Source organism: Cherax quadricarinatus, chromosome 23 (assembly GCF_038502225.1).
Source record: "Cherax quadricarinatus isolate ZL_2023a chromosome 23, ASM3850222v1, whole genome shotgun sequence".
Taxonomy (NCBI): Eukaryota; Metazoa; Arthropoda; class Malacostraca; order Decapoda; family Parastacidae; genus Cherax; species Cherax quadricarinatus.
The window spans coordinates 38,561,927-38,583,372 of NC_091314.1; the positions used below are offsets into that span (position 1 = coordinate 38,561,927).

The 21,446-nt window shown below is 39.7% G+C and overlaps 1 protein-coding gene across 1 annotated transcript in view; it reads left to right on the plus strand.

Moving 5' to 3' along the window:
• LOC128685694 (uncharacterized protein C2orf42 homolog) overlaps positions 1-17,187 on the plus strand; it is a 72,821-nt gene extending 55,634 nt beyond the window's left edge. The window contains exons 4-5 of the mRNA XM_070088121.1: positions 15,967-16,218; positions 17,131-17,187. Coding sequence (XP_069944222.1) covers positions 15,967-16,218; positions 17,131-17,187 — 309 coding nt within the window. The remainder of the gene's footprint in view (positions 1-15,966; positions 16,219-17,130) is intronic.
• The last annotated feature ends 4,259 nt before the right edge of the window (positions 17,188-21,446 follow it).

Consider the following 21,446-nt stretch of genomic DNA (forward strand, 5'->3'; position numbering starts at 1 on the left):
TGTGTAAATTCAAGAATTATGTGGATTAAAGTAAAGGTTGGATGCGAGAAGTGGGTCATAATAAGCGTGTATGCACCTGGAGAAGAGAGGAATGCAGAGGAGAGAGAGAGATTTTGGGAGATGTTAAGTGAATGTATAGGAGCCTTTGAACCAAGTGAGAGAGTAATTGTGGTAGGGGACTTGAATGCTAAAGTAGGAGAAACTTTTAGAGAGGGTGTGGTAGGTAAGTTTGGGGTGCCAGGTGTAAATGATAATGGGAGCCCTTTGATTGAACTTTGTATAGAAAGGGGTTTAGTTATAGGTAATACATATTTTAAGAAAAAGAGGATAAATAAGTATACACGATATGATGTAGGGCGAAATGACAGTAGTTTGTTGGATTATGTATTGGTAGATAAAAGACTGTTGAGTAGACTTCAGGATGTACATGTTTATAGAGGGGCCACAGATATATCAGATCACTTTCTAGTTGTAGCTACACTGAGAGTAAAAGGTAGATGGGATACAAGGAGAATAGAAGCATCAGGGAAGAGAGAGGTGAAGGTTTATAAACTAAAAGAGGAGGCAGTTAGGGTAAGATATAAACAGCTATTGGAGGATAGATGGGCTAATGAGAGCATAGGCAATGGGGTCGAAGAGGTATGGGGTAGGTTTAAAAATGTAGTGTTAGAGTGTTCAGCAGAAGTTTGTGGTTACAGGAAAGTGGGTGCAGGAGGGAAGAGGAGCGATTGGTGGAATGATGATGTAAAGAGAGTAGTAAGGGAGAAAAGTTAGCATATGAGAAGTTTTTACAAAGTAGAAGTGATGCAAGGAGGGAAGAGTATATGGAGAAAAAGAGAGAAGTTAAGAGAGTGGTGAAGCAATGTAAAAAGAGAGCAAATGAGAGAGTGGGTGAGATGTTATCAACAAATTTTGTTGAAAATAAGAAAAAGTTTTGGAGTGAGATTAACAAGTTAAGAAAGCCTAGAGAACAAATGGATTTGTCAGTTAAAAATAGGAGAGGAGAGTTATTAAATGGAGAGTTAGAGGTATTGGGAAGATGGAAGGAATATTTTGAGGAATTGTTAAATGTTGATGAAGATAGGGAAGCTGTGATTTCGTGTATAGGGCAAGGAGGAATAACATCTTGTAGGAGTGAGGAAGAGCCAGTTGTGAGTGTGGGGGAAGTTCGTGAGGCAGTAGGTAAAATGAAAGGGGGTAAGGCAGCCGGGATTGATGGGATAAAGATAGAAATGTTAAAAGCAGGTGGGGATATAGTTTTGGAGTGGTTGGTGCAATTATTTAATAAATGTATGGAAGAGGGTAAAGTACCTAGGGATTGGCAGAGAGCATGCATAGTTCCTTTGTATAAAGGCAAAGGGGATAAAAGAGAGTGCAAAAATTATAGGGGGGATAAGTCTGTTGAGTGTACCTGGTAAAGTGTATGGTAGAGTTATAATTGAAAGAATTAAGAGTAAGACGGAGAATAGGATAGCAGATGAACAAGGAGGCTTTAGGAAAGGTAGGGGGTGTGTGGACCAGGTGTTTACAGTGAAACATATAAGTGAACAGTATTTAGATAAGGCTAAAGAGGTCTTTGTGGCATTTATGGATTTGGAAAAGGCGTATGACAGGGTGGATAGGGGGGCAATGTGGCAGATGTTGCAAGTGTATGGTGTAGGAGGTAGGTTACTGAAAGCAGTGAAGAGTTTTTACGAGGATAGTGAGGCTCAAGTTAGAGTATGTAGGAAAGAGGGAAATTTTTTCCCAGTAAAAGTAGGCCTTAGACAAGGATGTGTGATGTCACCGTGGTTGTTTAATATATTTATAGATGGGGTTGTAAGAGAAGTAAATGCGAGGGTCTTGGCAAGAGGCGTGGAGTTAAAAGATAAAGAATCACACACAAAGTGGGAGTTGTCACAGCTGCTCTTTGCTGATGACACTGTGCTCTTGGGAGATTCTGAAGAGAAGTTGCAGAGATTGGTGGATGAATTTGGTAGGGTGTGCAAAAGAAGAAAATTAAAGGTGAATACAGGAAAGAGTAAGGTTATGAGGATAACAAAAAGATTAGGTGATGAAAGATTGAATATCAGATTGGAGGGAGAGAGTATGGAGGAGGTGAACGTATTCAGATATTTGGGAGTGGACGTGTCAGCGGATGGGTCTATGAAAGATGAGGTGAATCATAGAATTGATGAGGGAAAAAGAGTGAGTGGTGCACTTAGGAGTCTGTGGAGACAAAGAACTTTGTCCTTGGAGGCAAAGAGGGGAATGTATGAGAGTATAGTTTTACCAACGCTCTTATATGGGTGTGAAGCATGGGTGATGAATGTTGCAGCGAGGAGAAGGCTGGAGGCAGTGGAGATGTCATGTCTGAGGGCAATGTGTGGTGTGAATATAATGCAGAGAATTCGTAGTTTGGAAGTTAGGAGGAGGTGCGGGATTACCAAAACTGTTGTCCAGAGGGCTGAGGAAGGGTTGTTGAGGTGGTTCGGACATGTAGAGAGAATGGAGCGAAACAGAATGACTTCAAGAGTGTATCAGTCTGTAGTGGAAGGAAGGCGGGGTAGGGGTCGGCCTAGGAAGGGTTGGAGGGAGGGGGTAAAGGAGGTTTTGTGTGCGAGGGGCTTGGACTTCCAGCAGGCATGCGTGAGCGTGTTTGATAGGAGTGAATGGAGACAAATGGTTTTTAATACTTGACGTGCTGTTGGAGTGTGAGCAAAGTAACATTTATGAAGGGATTCAGGGAAACCGGCAGGCCGGACTTGAGTCCTGGAGATGGGAAGTACAGTGCCTGCACTCTGAAGGAGGGGTGTTAATGTTGCAGTTTAAAAACTGTAGTGTAAAGCACCCTTCTGGCAAGACAGTGATGGAGTGAATGATGGTGAAAGTTTTTCTTTTTCGGGCCACCCTGCCTTGGTGGGAATCGGCCGGTGTGATAATAAAAAAATAAAAAAAATAATAATAATATGTATAATAATAATACGAATAATAACAATACGTATAATAATAATAATAATAATGTACAGTGGTCCCTCGTTTTTCGTAGTTAATCCGTTCCTGGAGTTGCTACTATTATCGAAATCTACGATTTTCGAATCAATTTTCCCCATAAGAAATAATGTACGTAAATACAATTAATCCGTTCCTGACACCCAGAAGTATTAAAACAAAAAATTTTTTTACATGAAATATAAATGTAGTACATAAACAATACAATGGGAAATGATGAATGAAACATTAACAGCATAACACTTACCTTTATTGGAGATTCTTCTTAGTGTATGGAAGACTGGAGGAGGAGAGAGATTGGATTGTTTACAGTTTGGAAGGGGAATCCCCTTCCATCAACACCTCAGGTACCAATTGCTTTTTTGGGGTAGCTTCTCTTCTCTGTTTCTTAATGCCACTAGGACCACTTTGAGAGTCACTGGACTCCTGTCTCACAAAATAACTGTGGAGAGAGCTCTGTTTCTGGCGTCTCTTTAACACTTCCCTAAAATGGCCCAAGACTTTGTCACTGTACATGTTGCCAACATGGCTTGCAACAACCTTGTCAGGGTGATGTTTCTCCAAAAAGCTTTCCATCTTACCCCACATAGCAAAAATCTCTTTAATTTCTGAAGAAGGCACCTTCTTCCATCTCTCTTCCTCCTCCTCTGCAGCAAGATTCTGAGCTGCGATCTGTTGCTGTTCCTGCTGAAGCTCTTGCAGCTCCTCAGTGGTGAGCTCTTCTTTACCACAGGCTTGGCACTAGGAGCTTTCTTTGGAGCCATGGTAGCTTATTTAGTACTTGCAAACACTAAAACGAGTGGAATATTATGAAATATTTCGTAGGAGCATGTGAGGGGACCTTCGCTCACTGGTAAACAATGCCAGACTGGCTGGGTAGGGAGGCCACCCCGGCTCACACCATGCGTACGCGTCCCGGACGAATTACTATTCGCGAGTCAACCTATGATTAGCGAGCCCATGTTTATACGAAAATATCCCTATGATTTCCGAAATCTATGATTCCCGAGAACTACGAAAAACGAGGGACCACTGTAATATGTATAATAATAATATATAATAATAATGTACTACATATAATAATTATAATAATAGATGGCTTCAAAAGGCCGTCACTAGATGGCAGTGTTTACCACAACAAAGAGGGAGCGGTTGTGGCCGCCTCCACCTGTTACATAATGACATATTTTATTCATTCTAGAGTATACATATATCGTGTTTCTATGTTATTCATATTGTTTGTTATGTCATACTAGATGAGCTGTGATAGATAAATAAGCCGTATAGATGATATTAGCGAAATTGTTCATGAAGTATTTTGCCCGGTCTCCAGACAAACTCTCGTCCACCACCGACACCACCCGTATACCACTACATGAATGACATATTTTATTCATTTTAGAGTATATATCAGGTTTCTATGTTATTTATATTGTTTATTATGTCATATTAGATGAAGTGAGATAGATAAATAAGCTGTAGAGTTGATATTAGTGAAATTATTGAAGTACAGAATTCCACTGGAACGGATTAATTGCATTTCAATTAATTTAAATGAGGAAAATTGATTCTGCAAATGAGCAAATCCAGTTGCGAGCAAGGTCATGGAACGGATTAAACTCACAAGTAGAGGTTCCACTGTATTTCAAGAAAATTAGGTCAGTGTCCCAGGATAACACCCACACCAGTCGGCTAACACCCAGGTACCCATTTACTGATGGGTGAACATAGACAACAGGTGTAAAGAAACATGCCTAATGTTTCTACCCTGGCTGGGAATCGAATATTTACCAAAAATCATATATGGCTAACCCAAGCCAGGTACTAAAAATAAGCCACGTTGACCTTGTTTTGGTTATCCTAGGTTCTTTACACATATGCTGCTATATGTGATAATCTATAGAGAAAATAACTTTTTTGTTTCAGGTTTATGGTGCAGTATGAGTGTATATCACAGTTAGACCTGTGCTATGCTCCGTTTTCTCTATCAGTCCCCAAGACAGGGATAGGAGAATGGTGTTTGTATACTATATCCTCTTCATACGTCCATTGAACTGCTTGGTATTATGCCAAATATTATTCATTCTGGAGTATTTAACATGTTTTATGTTACTTATATTGTTTCTTATGTCATATTAGATCAATTGTGATAGGCAAATAAGCTGTAGTGTTGATATTAGCATAATAATAAAGCATATTCTCCTGCTTCATGAGACTGAGCACATGGCAACCGACAGTGGCTTTAAAGTCACCTTATCTTTAATGGATAATGTACTGTGTAGGTACTTTACATAATGAGAAGCATTTCTTTTATTCATTGGAACCATGGCTAGGGCTAAAAGTAAGCAGGTTAAAACAATAAATGGAGAAAAAGAAATTGGAATGACTTGTGCAGCAAGTAGCGCCACCAAACAGTAGCAGCAGGTTGGTGTGGCGACCCTGGAAATTTGAAATTATGCTAGCCAAAATTAGTGCCGAATAACTGAAGGAACCGAATAACTGATTGCCGGATTTATGATGGCGGATCTGTACATCACAACAATGAACTACAACTACATACTCGTATCGCATACCGTGTTTTGTAACGGGAACCGAGGCAGATTCTCTGTGAAGTAATGCATCAGTTACCGGATTTATCGGATACCGATAGCATCGCGAACCGGGGATCCACTGTATTCGAAATGCCTTTGTTAACAACCACTCTGTCCTAGCGGTCTTTTTAGATCTGGAGAAGGCATATGGCACCACTTGGAGGTATAACATTCTAGCCCAAGCTCACTTCTTAGGCCTCCGCAGTAGTCTACCAAACTTCATTGCTGCTTTCTTGTCCAACAGACATTTTCGGGTCCATATTGGTGCCTCGCTTTCCTCGGACTTTGTACAAGCCGAAGGAGTCCATAAAGGTTGTGTCCTCAGTACTACTCTTTTTCTCTTAGCTATAAATGACCTACCTTCCATTCTTCCTTCGCATATTTGGTCATCACTTTATGTTGATGACTTCGCTATGCTAGTTTACTCGGGTGCTGACTGTCGACTAGTAGCAGCCTCCTTTCAGGTTGTGATACACGGAGTCTCCCATTGGACCACTTCTCATGGCTTTAAATTTTCCAGTACGAAAATCCAATTCATTACCTTCACTAGACGCCTGCTTATACTGGATACTCCCTTGTACTTACACGGTTCGTGTATTCCGGCATGTGATATGGTCAGGTTTCTGGGCCTGCTCTTGGTTCACCGGCTGACGTGGAGACCTCACATTTCTTCATTAAAGACAATTTGCCATGGTCGGCTAAATCTCCTTAACGTTCTCGCACATCGTTCATGGGGAGCAGATTGTCACACTGTCCTCCGTTTTTACCCTAATCTTGTCCAAACTAGATTATGGTGACCAAATCTATTCTGCAGCCTCTCCCACAGCTTTGTCTAAGTTAGATCCTATACATCACCAAGGTCTCTGTCTGTGCCTTGGTGCCTTTCGCTCATCCCCTGTCACGAGCCTCTATGCAGAAGCGAATTTTCCATCCTTGTCTTATCACCATGATGCTCATTGCCTTCACTGTTATGTTCGATCTCATGACCTCTACAATCCTTCCATATATAGGATAGTCACTGATGTTAGTAGACATTCTTTATTTGTTTGTTGCCCCTGTTTACTCTGTCCCTTTTCTCTTTGCCTACATTTGTTCTTGTCTTCTCTTCAGTTAGCACCTCTCTATGTTCATGTAGCGACTCGCTTTTCCCTGCCCCCTTAGGAAGTTCTGGCTGTTCTTGTCCTCAACGCACCACTCACCTTTTTTCCTTCATCAATTCTGTGATTAACCTCATCCTTCATAAATCCATCCGCCGACACATCAACTCCCAAGTACGTATCTGAAAACATTCGCTTCTTCAAATCTCAATTTGATATCCAATTTTTCTTTATCTAAATCATTTGATACCCTCATCACCTTACTCTTTTCTATATTCACTTTCAACTTTCTACCTTTACACACACTCCCAAACTCTTCTACTAACCTTTGCAATTTTTCTTTAGAATCTCCCATAAGCACAATATCATCAGCAAAAAGTAACTGTGTCAATTCCCAGTTTGTATTTGATTCCCCATAATTTAATCCTACCCCTCTCCCGAACACTCTAGCATTACTTCTTTTACGACCCCATCTATAAATATATTAAACAACCATGGTGACATTACACATCCCTGTCTAAGACCTGCTTTTACTGGGAAGTAGTCTCCCTCTCTTCTACACACCCTAACCTGAGCCTCACTATCCTCATAAAAACTCTTTACAGCATTTAGTAACATACCACCTACCTATTCCATATACTTGCAACATCTGCCACATTGCTCCCCTATCCACTCTATCATATACCTTTTCTAAATCCATAAATGCAATAAAAACTTCCCTACCTTTATCTAAATACTGTTCACATATATGCTTCAATGTAAACACTTGATCTACACATCCTTACCCACTCTAAAACCTCCTTGCTCATCCGCAATCCTACATTCGCTGAGGTCAGTGGTCACCTGCTGTCATACCTGCCTAAGCTCTTGGGAGTTAGCGTGGGCTGTTACCAAGCACCATGGCTTGTTGTAGTGCTTTAGAATCTCAGGTTCAAGTGTTGAAGAAGGAGGTTCTACTTCTTCAGGAGGAAAATAGGAGCCTGAAGCTTCGCATAGATGAGTTTGGGAGCGAGTGCAAGAAGGATTTAGCTGGTAAGGAAGGAATGGTCACCAGCAGTGATAGTGGCAGCTGCTGTAAGTGGCAAGTGGTTCACAGTTCAGGAAGAAGGAAGATGAGGAGAGTTAATAGAGAAGATGTGAAGGTAGGAAATCGATTCTCTGTTCTCCAAGATGAGTGTACTTCAGTGGCTAGTGAGGTTGAAGGTACCACTGATTCCCCTGCTAATAAAGGTAAGAATATTTTAATAGTAGGTGATTCTCAGGTAAGATATATGGACCGTGCATTTTGTAACAGAGACAGAAAGGTCAGACAGAGAGTGTGCCTTCCTGGAGCTGGTGTTGGTGACATAGTCAGCAGGTTGGATAATATTATGGCAGGTAATGGGAACAAGCCCATTATCTGTCTTAGTGCTGGGGGTAATGACATTGGGAAGGGCAGGAGAGAGGAGCTGCTGGATAAGTACAGGTTAGCCATAGAAGTAGTTAGGTCTAAGGGAGGGATCCCAGTCATATGTAGCATCTTGCCTAGAAAGGGAGTGGGCAATGAATGGATGTCTAGGGCAATTGGTATAAATTGCTGGCTAGACAGGTACTGCAAGGAACTTGCAATCCCATTCATTGATAACTGGGACCTATTCTTTGGCAAACGTGATATGTATGCAAGAGATGGGGTTCATCTCTCTGGGGATGAAGTGGTTCCATTAGCCAATTCAATTGGGAGGGTAATTGATGACTTGTCTAGGAATTTAAACTGATAGATTATAGAGGTATGGGTGTTTGTGGGAAACAATCAGGCTGCAGCATTAGGGTTAAAAACAGCAGTTATTACCGGGATACCTCAGGGATACGTTTAAAAGACAATATTCAAAATAAAGTTGCTAGTAATGGCAAATCAACTGATCAACAAACAGAGAGAGATAGTAGAGGGCAACAAGTGACTAGCTCCCTTAAGGTTTACTATACAAATAGTAGGAGTCCAAGAAATAAGATAGATGAGCTAAGATTACTTGCAAGTGTAGGTAATATAGATATTATTGGTATAACAGAGACCTGGTTCAACCTGAAAGATAGAGAAATGCCTTCTGAATGCAACATACAGGGTTATAAACTATTTCACACTGATAGGGTCAACAGGAAGGGTGGTGGTGTGGCGATGTATGTCAGAGAAAATTTAAATTGTTGCCTTAGACATGATATAAGATTAGAAACATCGAACACAGAATCTGTTTGGCTACAGTTTCTCAAGGGACGTGACAAATTAATTTTGGGTGTGATTTATAGTCCCCCAAACCTTGATAGGGAGAGGAGTAAGCTGTTATGGCACGAAATTCATAAGGCATCTAGATATGAAAATGTTGTGATAATGGGGGATTTTAACTTTAGACAAATTGATTGGAACAGTATGATAGGAAATCTTGAGTCTAGTGACTTTCTTGATACAGTTCAGGATTGCTTTTTAGAACAGGTTGTGACAGAACCAACTAGAGGAAACAATCTGCTTGACTTGGTTCTTGCCAACAAAGATTCACTAATTAATAATCTTGAGGTTAATGATGAGCTTGGGGAAAGTGATCACAAATCACTTAGTTTCAATATAGTATCATGGAATTACCCAGATAACTGCAATCAAATCTCTGTCCCAGATTTTCGCTTGGCCGACTTCATGGGACTGAAAAATTACCTGGGTGGGCTAAATTGGGATGTCCTGACTATGGGTCAAGTAGGTGATCTTGGTTGCCAATATGACATTTTTCAGAGCATACCCCAAAAGGAAGGTTCCTTGATGTTGGTGAGGGGTCTTGATTTAGGGAATTGGATCTGTGCTCCAGTTCCCCGAATAAGCCTGAATGCCTTCCACATCCTCCCCCCCCAGGCGCTGTATAATCCTCCGGGTTTAGCACTTCCCCCTTGATTATAATAATAATAATAATTTCAGAGCATAGTTCTAGCTGCCCAGACAACTTTTGTTCCAAGTAGGGAAATTAGATCTAACAAAAATGATCCCAAATGGATGAACAATAGATTAAAACATCTCATTGGTCAAAAGAGAGGCATATATAGGCGTATCAAAAGAGGGGATGGGCAGTTAAGAAATCAATATATTCAATTAAAGAGAGAAATAAAGAAAGGAATAAGAAAAGCAAAAAGGGATTATGAGTTTAAGGTCACAAGGAATTCAAAGACTAACCCAAATGGGTTCTTTCAGGTATACAGAAGTACGATTAGGGACAAGATTGGCCCACTTAAGAGTAACTCTGGTCAGATCACTGACAGTGATAAGGATATGTGTGAAATTCTCAATACCTACTTCCTCTCAGTTTTCACACAGGAAAATACTAGCGGTATTCCTGAAATAATAGATTATGTAGGACAGGATGATAAACTATGTACAATTGAGGTAAATAGTGACATGGTCCTCAGACAAATAGAGAAACTAGAACCTAACAAATCCCCAGGCCCTGATGAACTGTTTGCAAGGGTGTTAAAGGAATGTAAAGAGGAACTTAGCATACCTTTGGCTAATCTTTTTAACATATCACTACAAACTGGCATAGTGCCTGATAAGTGGAAAATGGCAAATGTAATACTTATTTACAAGGCAGGTGACAGGTCCTTGGCTTCGAACTATAGACCAATAAGCCTTACCTCCATAGTGGGAAAATTTATGGAATCAATAATTGTCGAAGCAATTCGTAGCCATTTTGACAGACAGAGATTGATTAATGAATCTCAACACGGTTTTACTAAGGGGTGTTCCTGTCTTATGAATTTACTAACTTTTTTTCACTAAGGTGTTTGAGGAGGTAGATCATGGTAGTGAATATGATATTGTGTCTATGGACTTCAGTAAGGCTTTTGATAGACTTCCTCACCAGAGGCTATTGAGGAAACTTAAGGCACACGGAATAGGAGGAGAAATTTTTTCCTGGGTAGAGGCATGGCTGACAAATAGACAGCAGAGAGTTTGCATAAATGGGGAGAAATCAGAATGGGGGCACGTCACAAGCGGTGTTCCTCAGGGGTCAGTGTTGGGCCTGTTGTTGTTCACAATTTACATAAACGACATAGATGAGGGAATAAATAGTGACATAAGCAAATTTGCTGATGACACCAAAATAGGCCGTCCAATTCATTCTAATGAGGACACTAGAGCACTCCAGGATGATTTGAATAGACTGATGCAATGGTCGGAGAAGTGGCAGATGCAGTTTAATATTGACAAATGCAAAGTTCTAAATGTTGGACAGTTAAATAACCATGCCACATGCTAACAGAATTCTTGGCTTCATATCTAGAAGTATAAATAATAGAAGTCCTCAGGTTGTTCTTCAACTCTATATATCCTTGTTTAGGCCTCATTTAGACTATGCTGCTCAGTTCTGGTCATCGTATTAGAGAATGGATATAAATGCTCTGGAAAACGTGCAGAGGAGGATGACAAAGATGATCCCATGTATCAGAAATCTTCCCTCTGAGGATAGACTAAGGGCCCTGAATCTGCACTCTCTTGAAAGGCATAGAATTAGGGGAATATGATCAAGGTGTATAAATGGAAAACAGGAATAAATAAATGGGATGTAAATATCGTGCTGGAAATTTCCAGCCAAGACAGGACTCACAGTAATGGTTTCAAGTTGGAAAAATTCAAATTCAGGAAGGATATAGGAAAGCACTGGTTTGGTAATAGAGTTGTGGATGAGTGGAACAAACTCCCGAGTACAGTTATTCAGGCTAAAACGTTGTGTAGTTTTAAAAATAGGTTAGATAAATACATGAGTGCATGTGGGTGGGTGTGAGTTGGACCTGACTAGCTTGTGCTGCTGGGTCTGGCACAGTGCTCCATCCTTGAGTGGAGGTGACTAGACTGGGTGGGTCATTGGGCTAATCTGGGGGAGGGGGGGGACACGGACCTGCTCCGCATGGGTCAGTAGGCCTGTTGCAGTGTTCCTTCTTTCTTATGTTCTTATTCTGTCTTACCTCTAATTCTTTCAATTATAACCCTACCGTACACTTTTCCTGGTATGCTCAGTAAACTTATTCCTCTATAATTTTTACAATCTCTTTTGTCCCCCTTCCCTTTATATAAAGGGACTATACATGCTCTCTTCCAATCCCTAGGTACCTTCCCCTCTTCCATACATGTATTAAACAAAAATACCAATCACTCCAACACTATATAACCCCCTGCTTTTAACATTCCTGTCATGATCCCGTGAGTTCCAGCTGCTTTACCCTTTTCATTCTATGTAATGCTTCAAGCGCCTCTCCCACACTCACATCCTGTTCTTCTTCACTCCTAAAAGATGGTATACCTCCCTGTCCAGTGCATGATATTACAGCCTCCCTTTCTTCGTCGACATTTAAAAGTTCCTCAAAATATTCTCACCATCTACCCAAAACCTCTCTCTCCCCATCTACTAACTCCCCTACTCTGTTTTTAACTGACAAATCCATTTGTTCCCTAGGCTTTCTTTACTTGTTTAACTCCAAAATTTTTTCTTATTTTCATTAACCCTTTCAGGGTTTCGGCCGTACTAGTACGGCTTACGCACCAGGGTTTTTGACGTACTAGTATGCCTAAATTCTAGCGCCCTCAAATCTAGTGAGAGAAAGCTGGTAGGCCTACATATGAAAGAATGGTTCTACATGGTCAGTGTGTGCAGTATAAAAAAATCCTGCAGCACACAGTGCGTAATGAGAAAAAAAAAAAAACTGTGTTTTTGGATTAAAACAGCGATTTTGCACTGTATTTTCGTATGGTATTTATTGTTGTATTCTAGTTTTTCTGGTCTTATTTTATAGAATGGAAGACATATTACAGAAATTGAGATGATTTTGTCTGGTTTTACAAAGAAAACTACCTTGAAATTGCACTCAAAGTAGCAGAAATGTTCAATTTTTACCAAAGTTCAAAAGTAAACAGATCATGCTATGCGTCCAATACACGTCAACGTCACAAGTGCGCTGATAATATTTATATCATTTCTGCACCAATGCAGTAGTCTACATAACAGTAAATCTTTTATTTTTTTGTGAGAATAAAAATTCTAAGTGGAAAGCAAAAGAATGTAAGAGGGGCATATGGACGTGACTAATGAACAGAGGAAATGTTATTTTAGTGCCAGAAATGTCTTTCTTGTTTATTCTGAACCCTATTCGGAAATTGGTATCTTTTGAAATTTGTGTGAAATTGGCAAAATTGCTAAATTCTGACCACTGTATTGGATAGTTGAAATCGGTAAATGGGTGGTTTCTTGTACTCATTCGATAGAAAAAATGGAGTTTTAGCGAAATAGTTATGATTTTTGTCGACAAGTACAATGGAATTGGCTGAAAATAGGGCTCAAAGTGGGCAAAATCGCCAATTCGTAAACATCATCGAGACCGCTAACTTCGTGAGAGCATAATTCCGTAAGTTTTCCATAAAATTTCAACTTTTGGTGTCATTATGATCATGAAAAGATTCTCTATCTTTTCATAAGAATTTTTTTTTTTTTTTAAATTTGGCCAACCCTGAGAACAAGTCTCTGAGAGGGCCTGTCGACCCTGAAAGGGTTAAAATTTCTTGACAGTGCCTCTCCCACTCTGTCATCTGCTCTCCTTTTGCACTCTCTCACCACTCTCTTCACCTTTCTTTTACTCTCCATGTACTCTACTCTTCTTATAACACTTCTGCTTTGTAAAAACCTCTCATAAGCTAACTTTTTCTCTTTTATCACAACCTTTACTTCATCATTCCACCAATCACTCCTCCTCCTGCACCCACTCTCCTATAACCACAAACTTCTGCCCCACATTCTAATACTGCATTTTTAAAACTATTCCAACCCTCTTCAACCTCGCCACTGCTCATACTTGCACCATTCCACCTTTCTGCCAATACATGTAGTTGCTTATATCTCACCCGAACTTCCTCCTCCCTTAGTTTATACACTCTCACCTCCCTCTTACTTGTTGTTGCCATTTTCCTCTTTTCCCATCTACCTATTACTATAACTGTAGCTACAACTAAGTAATGATCCGATGTCAGTTGCCCCTCTATAAACGTGTACATCCTGGAGCCTACCCATCAACCTTTTATCCACCAATAAATAATCTAACAAACTACTTTCATTACGTGCTATATCATACCTTGTATATTTATTTATCCTCTTCTTCATAAAATATGTATTAGTTATTACTAAACCTCTTTCTACACATAGCTCAATTAAAGGCTCCCCATTTTCATTTACCTCTGGCACCCCAAATTTACCTACTACTCCCTCCACAACATTTTTGCCCACTTTAGCATTGAAATCCCCAACCACCGTTACTCTCACACTTGGTTCAAAACTCCCCACGCATTCACTCAACATTTCCCAAAATCTCTCTCCCTCCTCTACATTTCTCTCTTCTCCAGGTGCATATACGCTTACTATAACCCACTTTTCACATCCAACCTTTATTTTACTCCACATAATCCTTGAATTAATACATTTATAGTCCCTCTTTTCCTGCCATAACTTATCCTTCAACATTATTGCTACTCCTTCTTTAGCTCTAACTCTATTTGAAACCCCTGACCTAATCCCATTTATTCCTCTCCACTGAAACTCTCCTACCCCCTTCATCTTTGTTTCACTTAAAGCCAGGACATCCAGCTTCTTCTCATTCATAACATCCACAATCATCTCTTTCTTATCATTTGCACAACATCCACGCACATTCAGACTTCCCACTTTAACAATTTTCTTCTTATTATTCTTTTTAGTAATTATTACAGGAAAAGGGGTTACTAGCTCATTGTTCTCAGCATTTTAGTTGACTTTTACAACATGCATGGCTTACGGAGGAAAGATTCTTATTCCACTTCCCCATGGATATAAAAGGAAAAGTAATAAGACCAAGAACTATTAAGATAAAATCAAAGAAAACTCAGATGATTGTGTATAAATAAACATGTACTTGTATGTGTAGTGTGGCCCAAGTGTAAGTAGAAGTAGCAAGACATACCTGTAATCTTGCATGTTTATGAGACAGAAAAAAGACACCAGCAATCCTACCATCATGTAAAACAATTACAGGTTTCCGTTTTACACTCACTTGGCAGGACGGTAGTGCCTCCCTGGGCAGTTGCTGTCTACCAACCTACTACTACTTAATATACAGTGTAAATACATTTACTCTCCTGCTCAAACGTAGTTGAGTCGAGTCCCAGTGTGCTAATTACTAGTAATTACAAGTCGTCATAGTTTGTCATTAGGGGCAAATGAATATTAGCAATTATTCCCACAAGACTAATTCACAGATCCTGCCAGTAAAGTCTTATCTGCAGATGTAGGTGTTGGCTTCTTCCTTAGCCTGCTTCTGTCCCAACCACTTGCACACCTCTCTCCTTTTAGCTGGAATGCAATACTTTATTCTTTATCAATTAGTGTAGCTTAAAAGTACCCACATATTGTTTTTTCTTGCAGAGTATATAATAATTGCAGCATGTATTTATGTCAGTTGTTCAAGTGTATTTCAGTAGATTCAATGTAGTGTCCTTCCCATACTGTTTAACAGCTCTGTGTTTTGAGGGAGGCTTCTGTAGTTCCCCTGCTCTACAAATTCCTTCTGTAATTCCCTTGCATTCTATGCTCTAGCCCTTACTTCATTGGACTCAATAGCCTTTTTGTGATCTAAATTATCGCTTGAGATTCCAAAACTTTTAATCTTGCGTATTGATAACAATAAATAAACTGTTATTGGTAATATTTACCATTTTTATTATACTGGACAAGTGAATATGATCAGTGATTTTGTTAGTTATTGAGTTGTGTGATGGGTGTCAATGTAGTTATGTGAACATGACATACTCTATAATTTTTGTCTTAATGAACTGGAGAATCTTTCATGCAACATAACACTTCCTAGTCTTATGTTCATCAGTGGCTAGGAAGTGTGGAAAAATTTAATAAAAAAGACATTTACTATGATGTGTAAAATTAATTGGCCATTGGTTATAGTGACCAAAGTAGCATTGAAAGAAATTTTTTATTTAATAGAGCTTATATATTTCTGTTTCAAACCATGGAATGGGTGAGGTTTGAGTCCATGGCAAGTGAGTACTAAAATTCACAGGTCAGTGCATTAACCACTCGGCTAGCTGGCCGAGTGGTTAATGCACTGACCTACGCCAGCTGGCTTAGTGGTTAATGCACTGGACTAAGGTAGCTGACCAAGTGGTTCAAATCCCACTCATTTCATGGTTTGTTTGCAATCATGTTATTACTATTTTGTGAGCTGTATTTCTATTTCCTTTTCAGAGCCAGCAGCCAGCTCTGTGCTCTCACATCCGTGCTGCCTCCCAGTGTTTCAAGGAAGCTCAGTCACTGACGCTTAAAAATTCTGTTCTCAATTCCTTGCCCATACCACAGTCGGTCAAATCGGACATTTGGCAGCTTGCAACTGACACTCCAGGTCCTCTAGTGCAAAGAGTGTCAAAAAATATTATGGTAGTTAAATGTAAACCAGAAGCTTTACATCCACTAGGATTTTTACACTTCAGTTTCCAGCAGGTAAATTTTATTCCTTTAAGGCTTGGTTCTTCTATGACTTACTGCAGTTAGTAACACTACATTCATCTCTCCAAATTTGTAGAAGTTCCTAATTCATGGAATTTGATTACCCAATGTTTTTACCAATGGTTAGCCCATGAATAAATTTGATTCATGGTTTTTTCATGGTGCCCATTTTTTGGGGGTCATGGCTTTTAACCCCACAATAAAAAGGTAATCATTGAATTTAATTTAAAATGTGACTTTTCTGTTCATAAATCTTTTTCTAGTCAGTTTTTTTTATGCTGGCCATCTCCCACCAAGGCAGGGTGACCCAAAAAAGAAAGAAACGCTTTCGCCGTCATTCACACATAATCACTGTCTTTACAGAGGCGCTCAGATATGACAGTTCAGATGTCACTACAAACAGCAAATATCCCAAACCTCTCCTTTAAAGTACAGGCATTGTACTTTCTTATCTCCAGGACTCAAATCTGGCTAACTGGTTTCCCTGAATCTCTTCACAAAATATTACCCTGCTCACACTCCAACAGGTCGTCAAGTCCCAAGTTTCATGCTTAGGTTAGGGTGATATTTAAGAGAGAAGGCCACTGAAACACAATATCTGCCCAAATCTGAATTTTTTATTATACAGATATAATTTTGAATGACTTTTTAGTAAATGAATACAGAAGAAGGGATTAGTAGTCTCTTGCTCCTGACATTTTAGTCACCTTTTATGAGGTGCTCATGAACCTGATAGTCTATCTATTTCCATGGGGATTATGTGGTGATACAAGTGGAGGGTAATCTGATTGTGATACCAGCACTTTTGGAAAGTCAGTGATTATTTGAATGATGGTGAACGTGTTTTTTTCTTTGGGTCACCTTGCTTGTTGAGTTAAAAAACAAAATTATATTTGTGGATTTTAGATTTATGGAACCTCTAAGGAGCATAACCCCCTTAAATTTGAAGATCTGATTGTATAGCATTCACCTGAGCCTTAGTTCTGTCATGAGTGCAAAACAGAAGACTTGAATGTTTTACACTCTGGTAGGATTGTTGGTCTGTTTTCTATCACATGAATATGTAAGTGGAGAAGTAAATCTTAAAAATTTCAACTTAGGTTCAGTATAAAGTACAGTGGACCCTCGACCAACGATGGCATCGTCTGACATTAAATCCGACTAGTGATACATTTTAACGCAAAAATTTTGCCTCGACTAGCGCTAAATAACTCGACCAACACGATTCGTTCTGTTTGAGACGTGTCCACTTGTGGCCAGTGTTTACAAGCCAGCCAGCCACGGCGGTCTCATCCAAACATACAGTCAGAACATTTCATATTATCACAGCGTTTTTAGTGATTGCACCTGCAAAATAAGTCACCATGGGCCCTAAGAAAGCTTCTAGTGCCAACCCTACAGCAAAAAGGGTGAGAATTACTATGGATATGAAGAAAGAGGTCATTGCTAAGTATGAAAGTGGAGTGCGTGTCTCCGAGCTGGCCAGGTTGTACACAAAACCCCAATCAACCATCGCTACTACAGTGGAACCTCAAAAATTGAACGTATCACATATCGAACGTTTTGAAAATAGGACCATTTTTTCGGACAAACTGTGTCCCTATTATTGAGCGCGCCCCTATTTTCGGACCGCCGGGTACGGGACCTGTCTGCCGGCCTGCTCTGTCCGCGTTCCCGCGCAGGCGCCATGAGCAGTCTAGCTTTGTTTATGCTTGAGTGAACACTAACCTGCGCTCTCATTCACGCATTTTACGATTATTTCGTTGTGTTTAGTGCTTGTGGGACTGTGAAATAAGCTGCCATGGGCCCAAAGAAACTTGCTAGTGAGAAACACCATAGTGAGAAACACCATAGATGTAAAGAAGGAAATAATACAGAAGTATGAGAATGGTGTGAGACTTGTTGAGCTTGCCAGGATGTATGGGAAAAACAAGTCGACCATCGGTTCTATCCTGTCAAAGAAAGAACAAATCAAGGAAGCTGATGTTGCGAAAGGTGTTAATATAGGGAGTGGATGAGGTGCCTTCTTCAAAGATTAAGGAAATTTGTGCCAAGTGGAATGATGTCCAAATGTTTGTGCAGAAGTACCACCCTGAGCAAGCTGAAACAAGCCATCTTTGCAACAAGTTCAGTGACAGAACCATGTCCCATTTTAGGGAAATGTTAAAGAGGTGCCAGAAACAGAGGACTGTGGACAGTTATTTTGTGAGACAGGGGTCCAGTGACTCTCAAGCTGGTCCTAGTGGCATTAAAAGACAGAGAAGGGAAGTAACCCCAGAGAGGGCTTTACCTGAAGTCCTCATGGAGGGGGATTCTCCTTCCAAACACTAACCCCAACTCCCTCTCTCCTCCTCCCTATCTTCCAGATGCCATCACCAATCTTCAATAAAGGTAAGTAAAAATGTTATTTTATATGTATTACTATACATAATTAAAAACTATTGTATTTGTTGTATGTAAAACTGTAATTAATCTCTATAAAATGTATTTTTTGTGTGAATATTTTTGGGTTTCTGGAACGGATTAATTGTATTTCCATTATTTCTTATGGGAAATATTGCTTCAAATTTCAGACTTTTCGAATTTAGAACTAGCTCCTGGAACGGATTAAGTTCGATTTTTGAGGTTCCACTGTATTGTGGCCAAGAAAACGGCAATCAAGGAAGCTGTTCTTGCCAAAGGTGCAACTATGTTTTCGAAACTGAGATCGCAAGTGATAGAAGATGTTGAGAGACTGTTATTGGTGTGGATAAACGAAAAACAGATAGCAGGAGGTAGCATCTCTCAAGCGATCATATGTGAAAAGGCTAGGAAGTTGCATGACGATTTAATTAGAAAAATGCCTGCAACTAGTGGTGATGTGAGTGAATTTAAGGCCAGCAAAGGTTGGTTTGAGAGATTTAAGAATCATACTGGCATACATAGTGTGATAAGGCATGGTGAGGCTGCCAGTTCGGACCAAAAAGCAGCTGAAAAATATGTGTAGGAATTCAAGGAGTACATAGACAGTGAAGAATTGAAAACTGAACAAGTGTTTAATTGTGACACTGACAATGTTGTGAAACACTTTAGGAATGTCATAAAGGAACGGGAGGTACAGGCCTTTATGGACAGATATGTTGTGCGACAGAGGTCCAGTGACTCTCAAGCTGGTCCTAGTGGCATTAAAAGAAGGGAAGTAACCCCGGAAAAGAACTTGACACCTCAAGTCCTAATGGAAGGGGATTCCCCTTCGAAACACTAACACCATCCACACACTCCCCTCTTCCGATCCCATCAATCATCACCAGATCTTCAATAAAGGTAAGTGTCATGTAATTTTACATGTCTTCTTCAGTTTGTGTGTATTAAAATTAATATTTCATGTGGTAAATTTTTTTTTTTCAATACTTTTGGGTGTCTTGTGCAGATTAATTTGATTTCCATTATTTCTTATGGGGAAAATTAACTCGACTAACGATAATTTCGATTAACGATGATCTCTCAGGAACGGATTAATATCGTTGGTCGAGGGTCCACTGTATATTGTACTTATCTTTACTGTCTTGTATGTTTCTTTAAACTGTAGTTCTGATTTTTTTTTTTTGGTTGCAAAATCAGATACATCAGCAGTGTGTTGCTACCCTGTTCTGTATGATAGTTATTCAGTGGGAACAAAAAGTATGTTTTCCTGATATATTCCATCACACAAGAGAGGTCATATGCATAATATTGAAATCTGGGAGCCTTCAGTAATGCAGTGAGGGTATTTTCAAGTATTACGTTATGGGTTTGCCAGCTATAGGAGCTTCAGAGGTTTTGTTCCAGCACAGCTGGAGAGCTGGAGTTATGACTGATTTCAGACTGGGATGTGGGGAGGATGTTGCAGTGATTCCTGGAGGCATTGATAATAAAATAATGAAATGTTTTATTACCATAAACAATGGCAAAAACCATAGTTTATGGTAATAAAACATTTGAAAAAAAGTGTTTTTTGGTTTCAGTGTTAATATAGTAGTAATGTAATTGTTTATGCTTAATAACATTTGAAAGTAAAAAAAAAAAAAAAAGCTAAAAATATATATAGGATGGAGGAAAGGGGTAAAAGAGGTTTTTTGTGGAAGGGGCTTGGACATGCAGCAGGCATGTGTGAACATGTTAAATAGAAGTGAATGGAGACAAATGGTTTTTGTGACATGATGAGCCGTTGGAGCGTGAACAGGGAAATATTTTGTGAAGAGATTTAGGGAAACCGGTTAGCCGGACTCAGAGTCCTGGAGGTGGGAAGTATTATGCCTGCACTTTAAAGGAGGGGTTTAGGATATTGGCTGTTGGGAGTGACACCTAAACTGTCGTATCTGGGCGCCTCTGCAAAGACAGTGATTATGTGTGAATGATGGTGAAAGTGTTGAATGATGGGAGAGTGTTTCTTTTTTGGGTCACCCTGCCTCTGTGGGAAACGGCCCATGTGTTGAAAAAAAGAAATATATTTTCAGCACATCGGCTATCTCCCACTGAGGTAGGGGGACCTGAAAAAGAAACACTTTAACCATCATTCATTCCACTGCCTTTTCAGAAGCATACAGACACTGCAGTTCAAATACCCCTCCAAACTGCAAATACCCCCCACCTCTCCTTTAGAGTGCAGGCAATGTACTTCTCACCTCCTGGACTCAAGTCCAGCTAAGTGGTTTCTCTGAATCCCCTTAAAAAATGTTGTCTTGATCACACTCCAACACCTTGAGTCCCAAAAACTATTTGCTTCCACTGCTGTGTAACAAACTCATATACACCTGCTGAAGTTTACTCAGAAATTGAGAAGACTGGGAAATTGGTACAGTATTTCTTATAAAATTTTGAACAAAAATTCAAAGTTAGTAGAGTCAGTTTATATAATGGTGTGTTAAAATAATAAGACTGCTTATTGCCATATTGTTTTGCATTTTTCCTTTCAAGATTAATGCTTTAAAGTACAGTTCAATTAAAATTTATTATAGTGCAGGTAGAAGGTACCAGTATAGTTTATAATTTTTGTTGCTAAACAGTGAAAAGTACAAGTCTGCCATCACAAATCCGGCATCATTGGGATCTGTAGTGTGATGGATTATTGAGTTTGCCAGATTACAGAGTGGTTAGGTTAGAATACACTTAATCAAATTAACCACCTTGACTTGCACAAGAAAGTTCATTGAACATCGGCAAAAATCGAACATTTCTGATACCTTGAGCTCTCAATTTCAAGG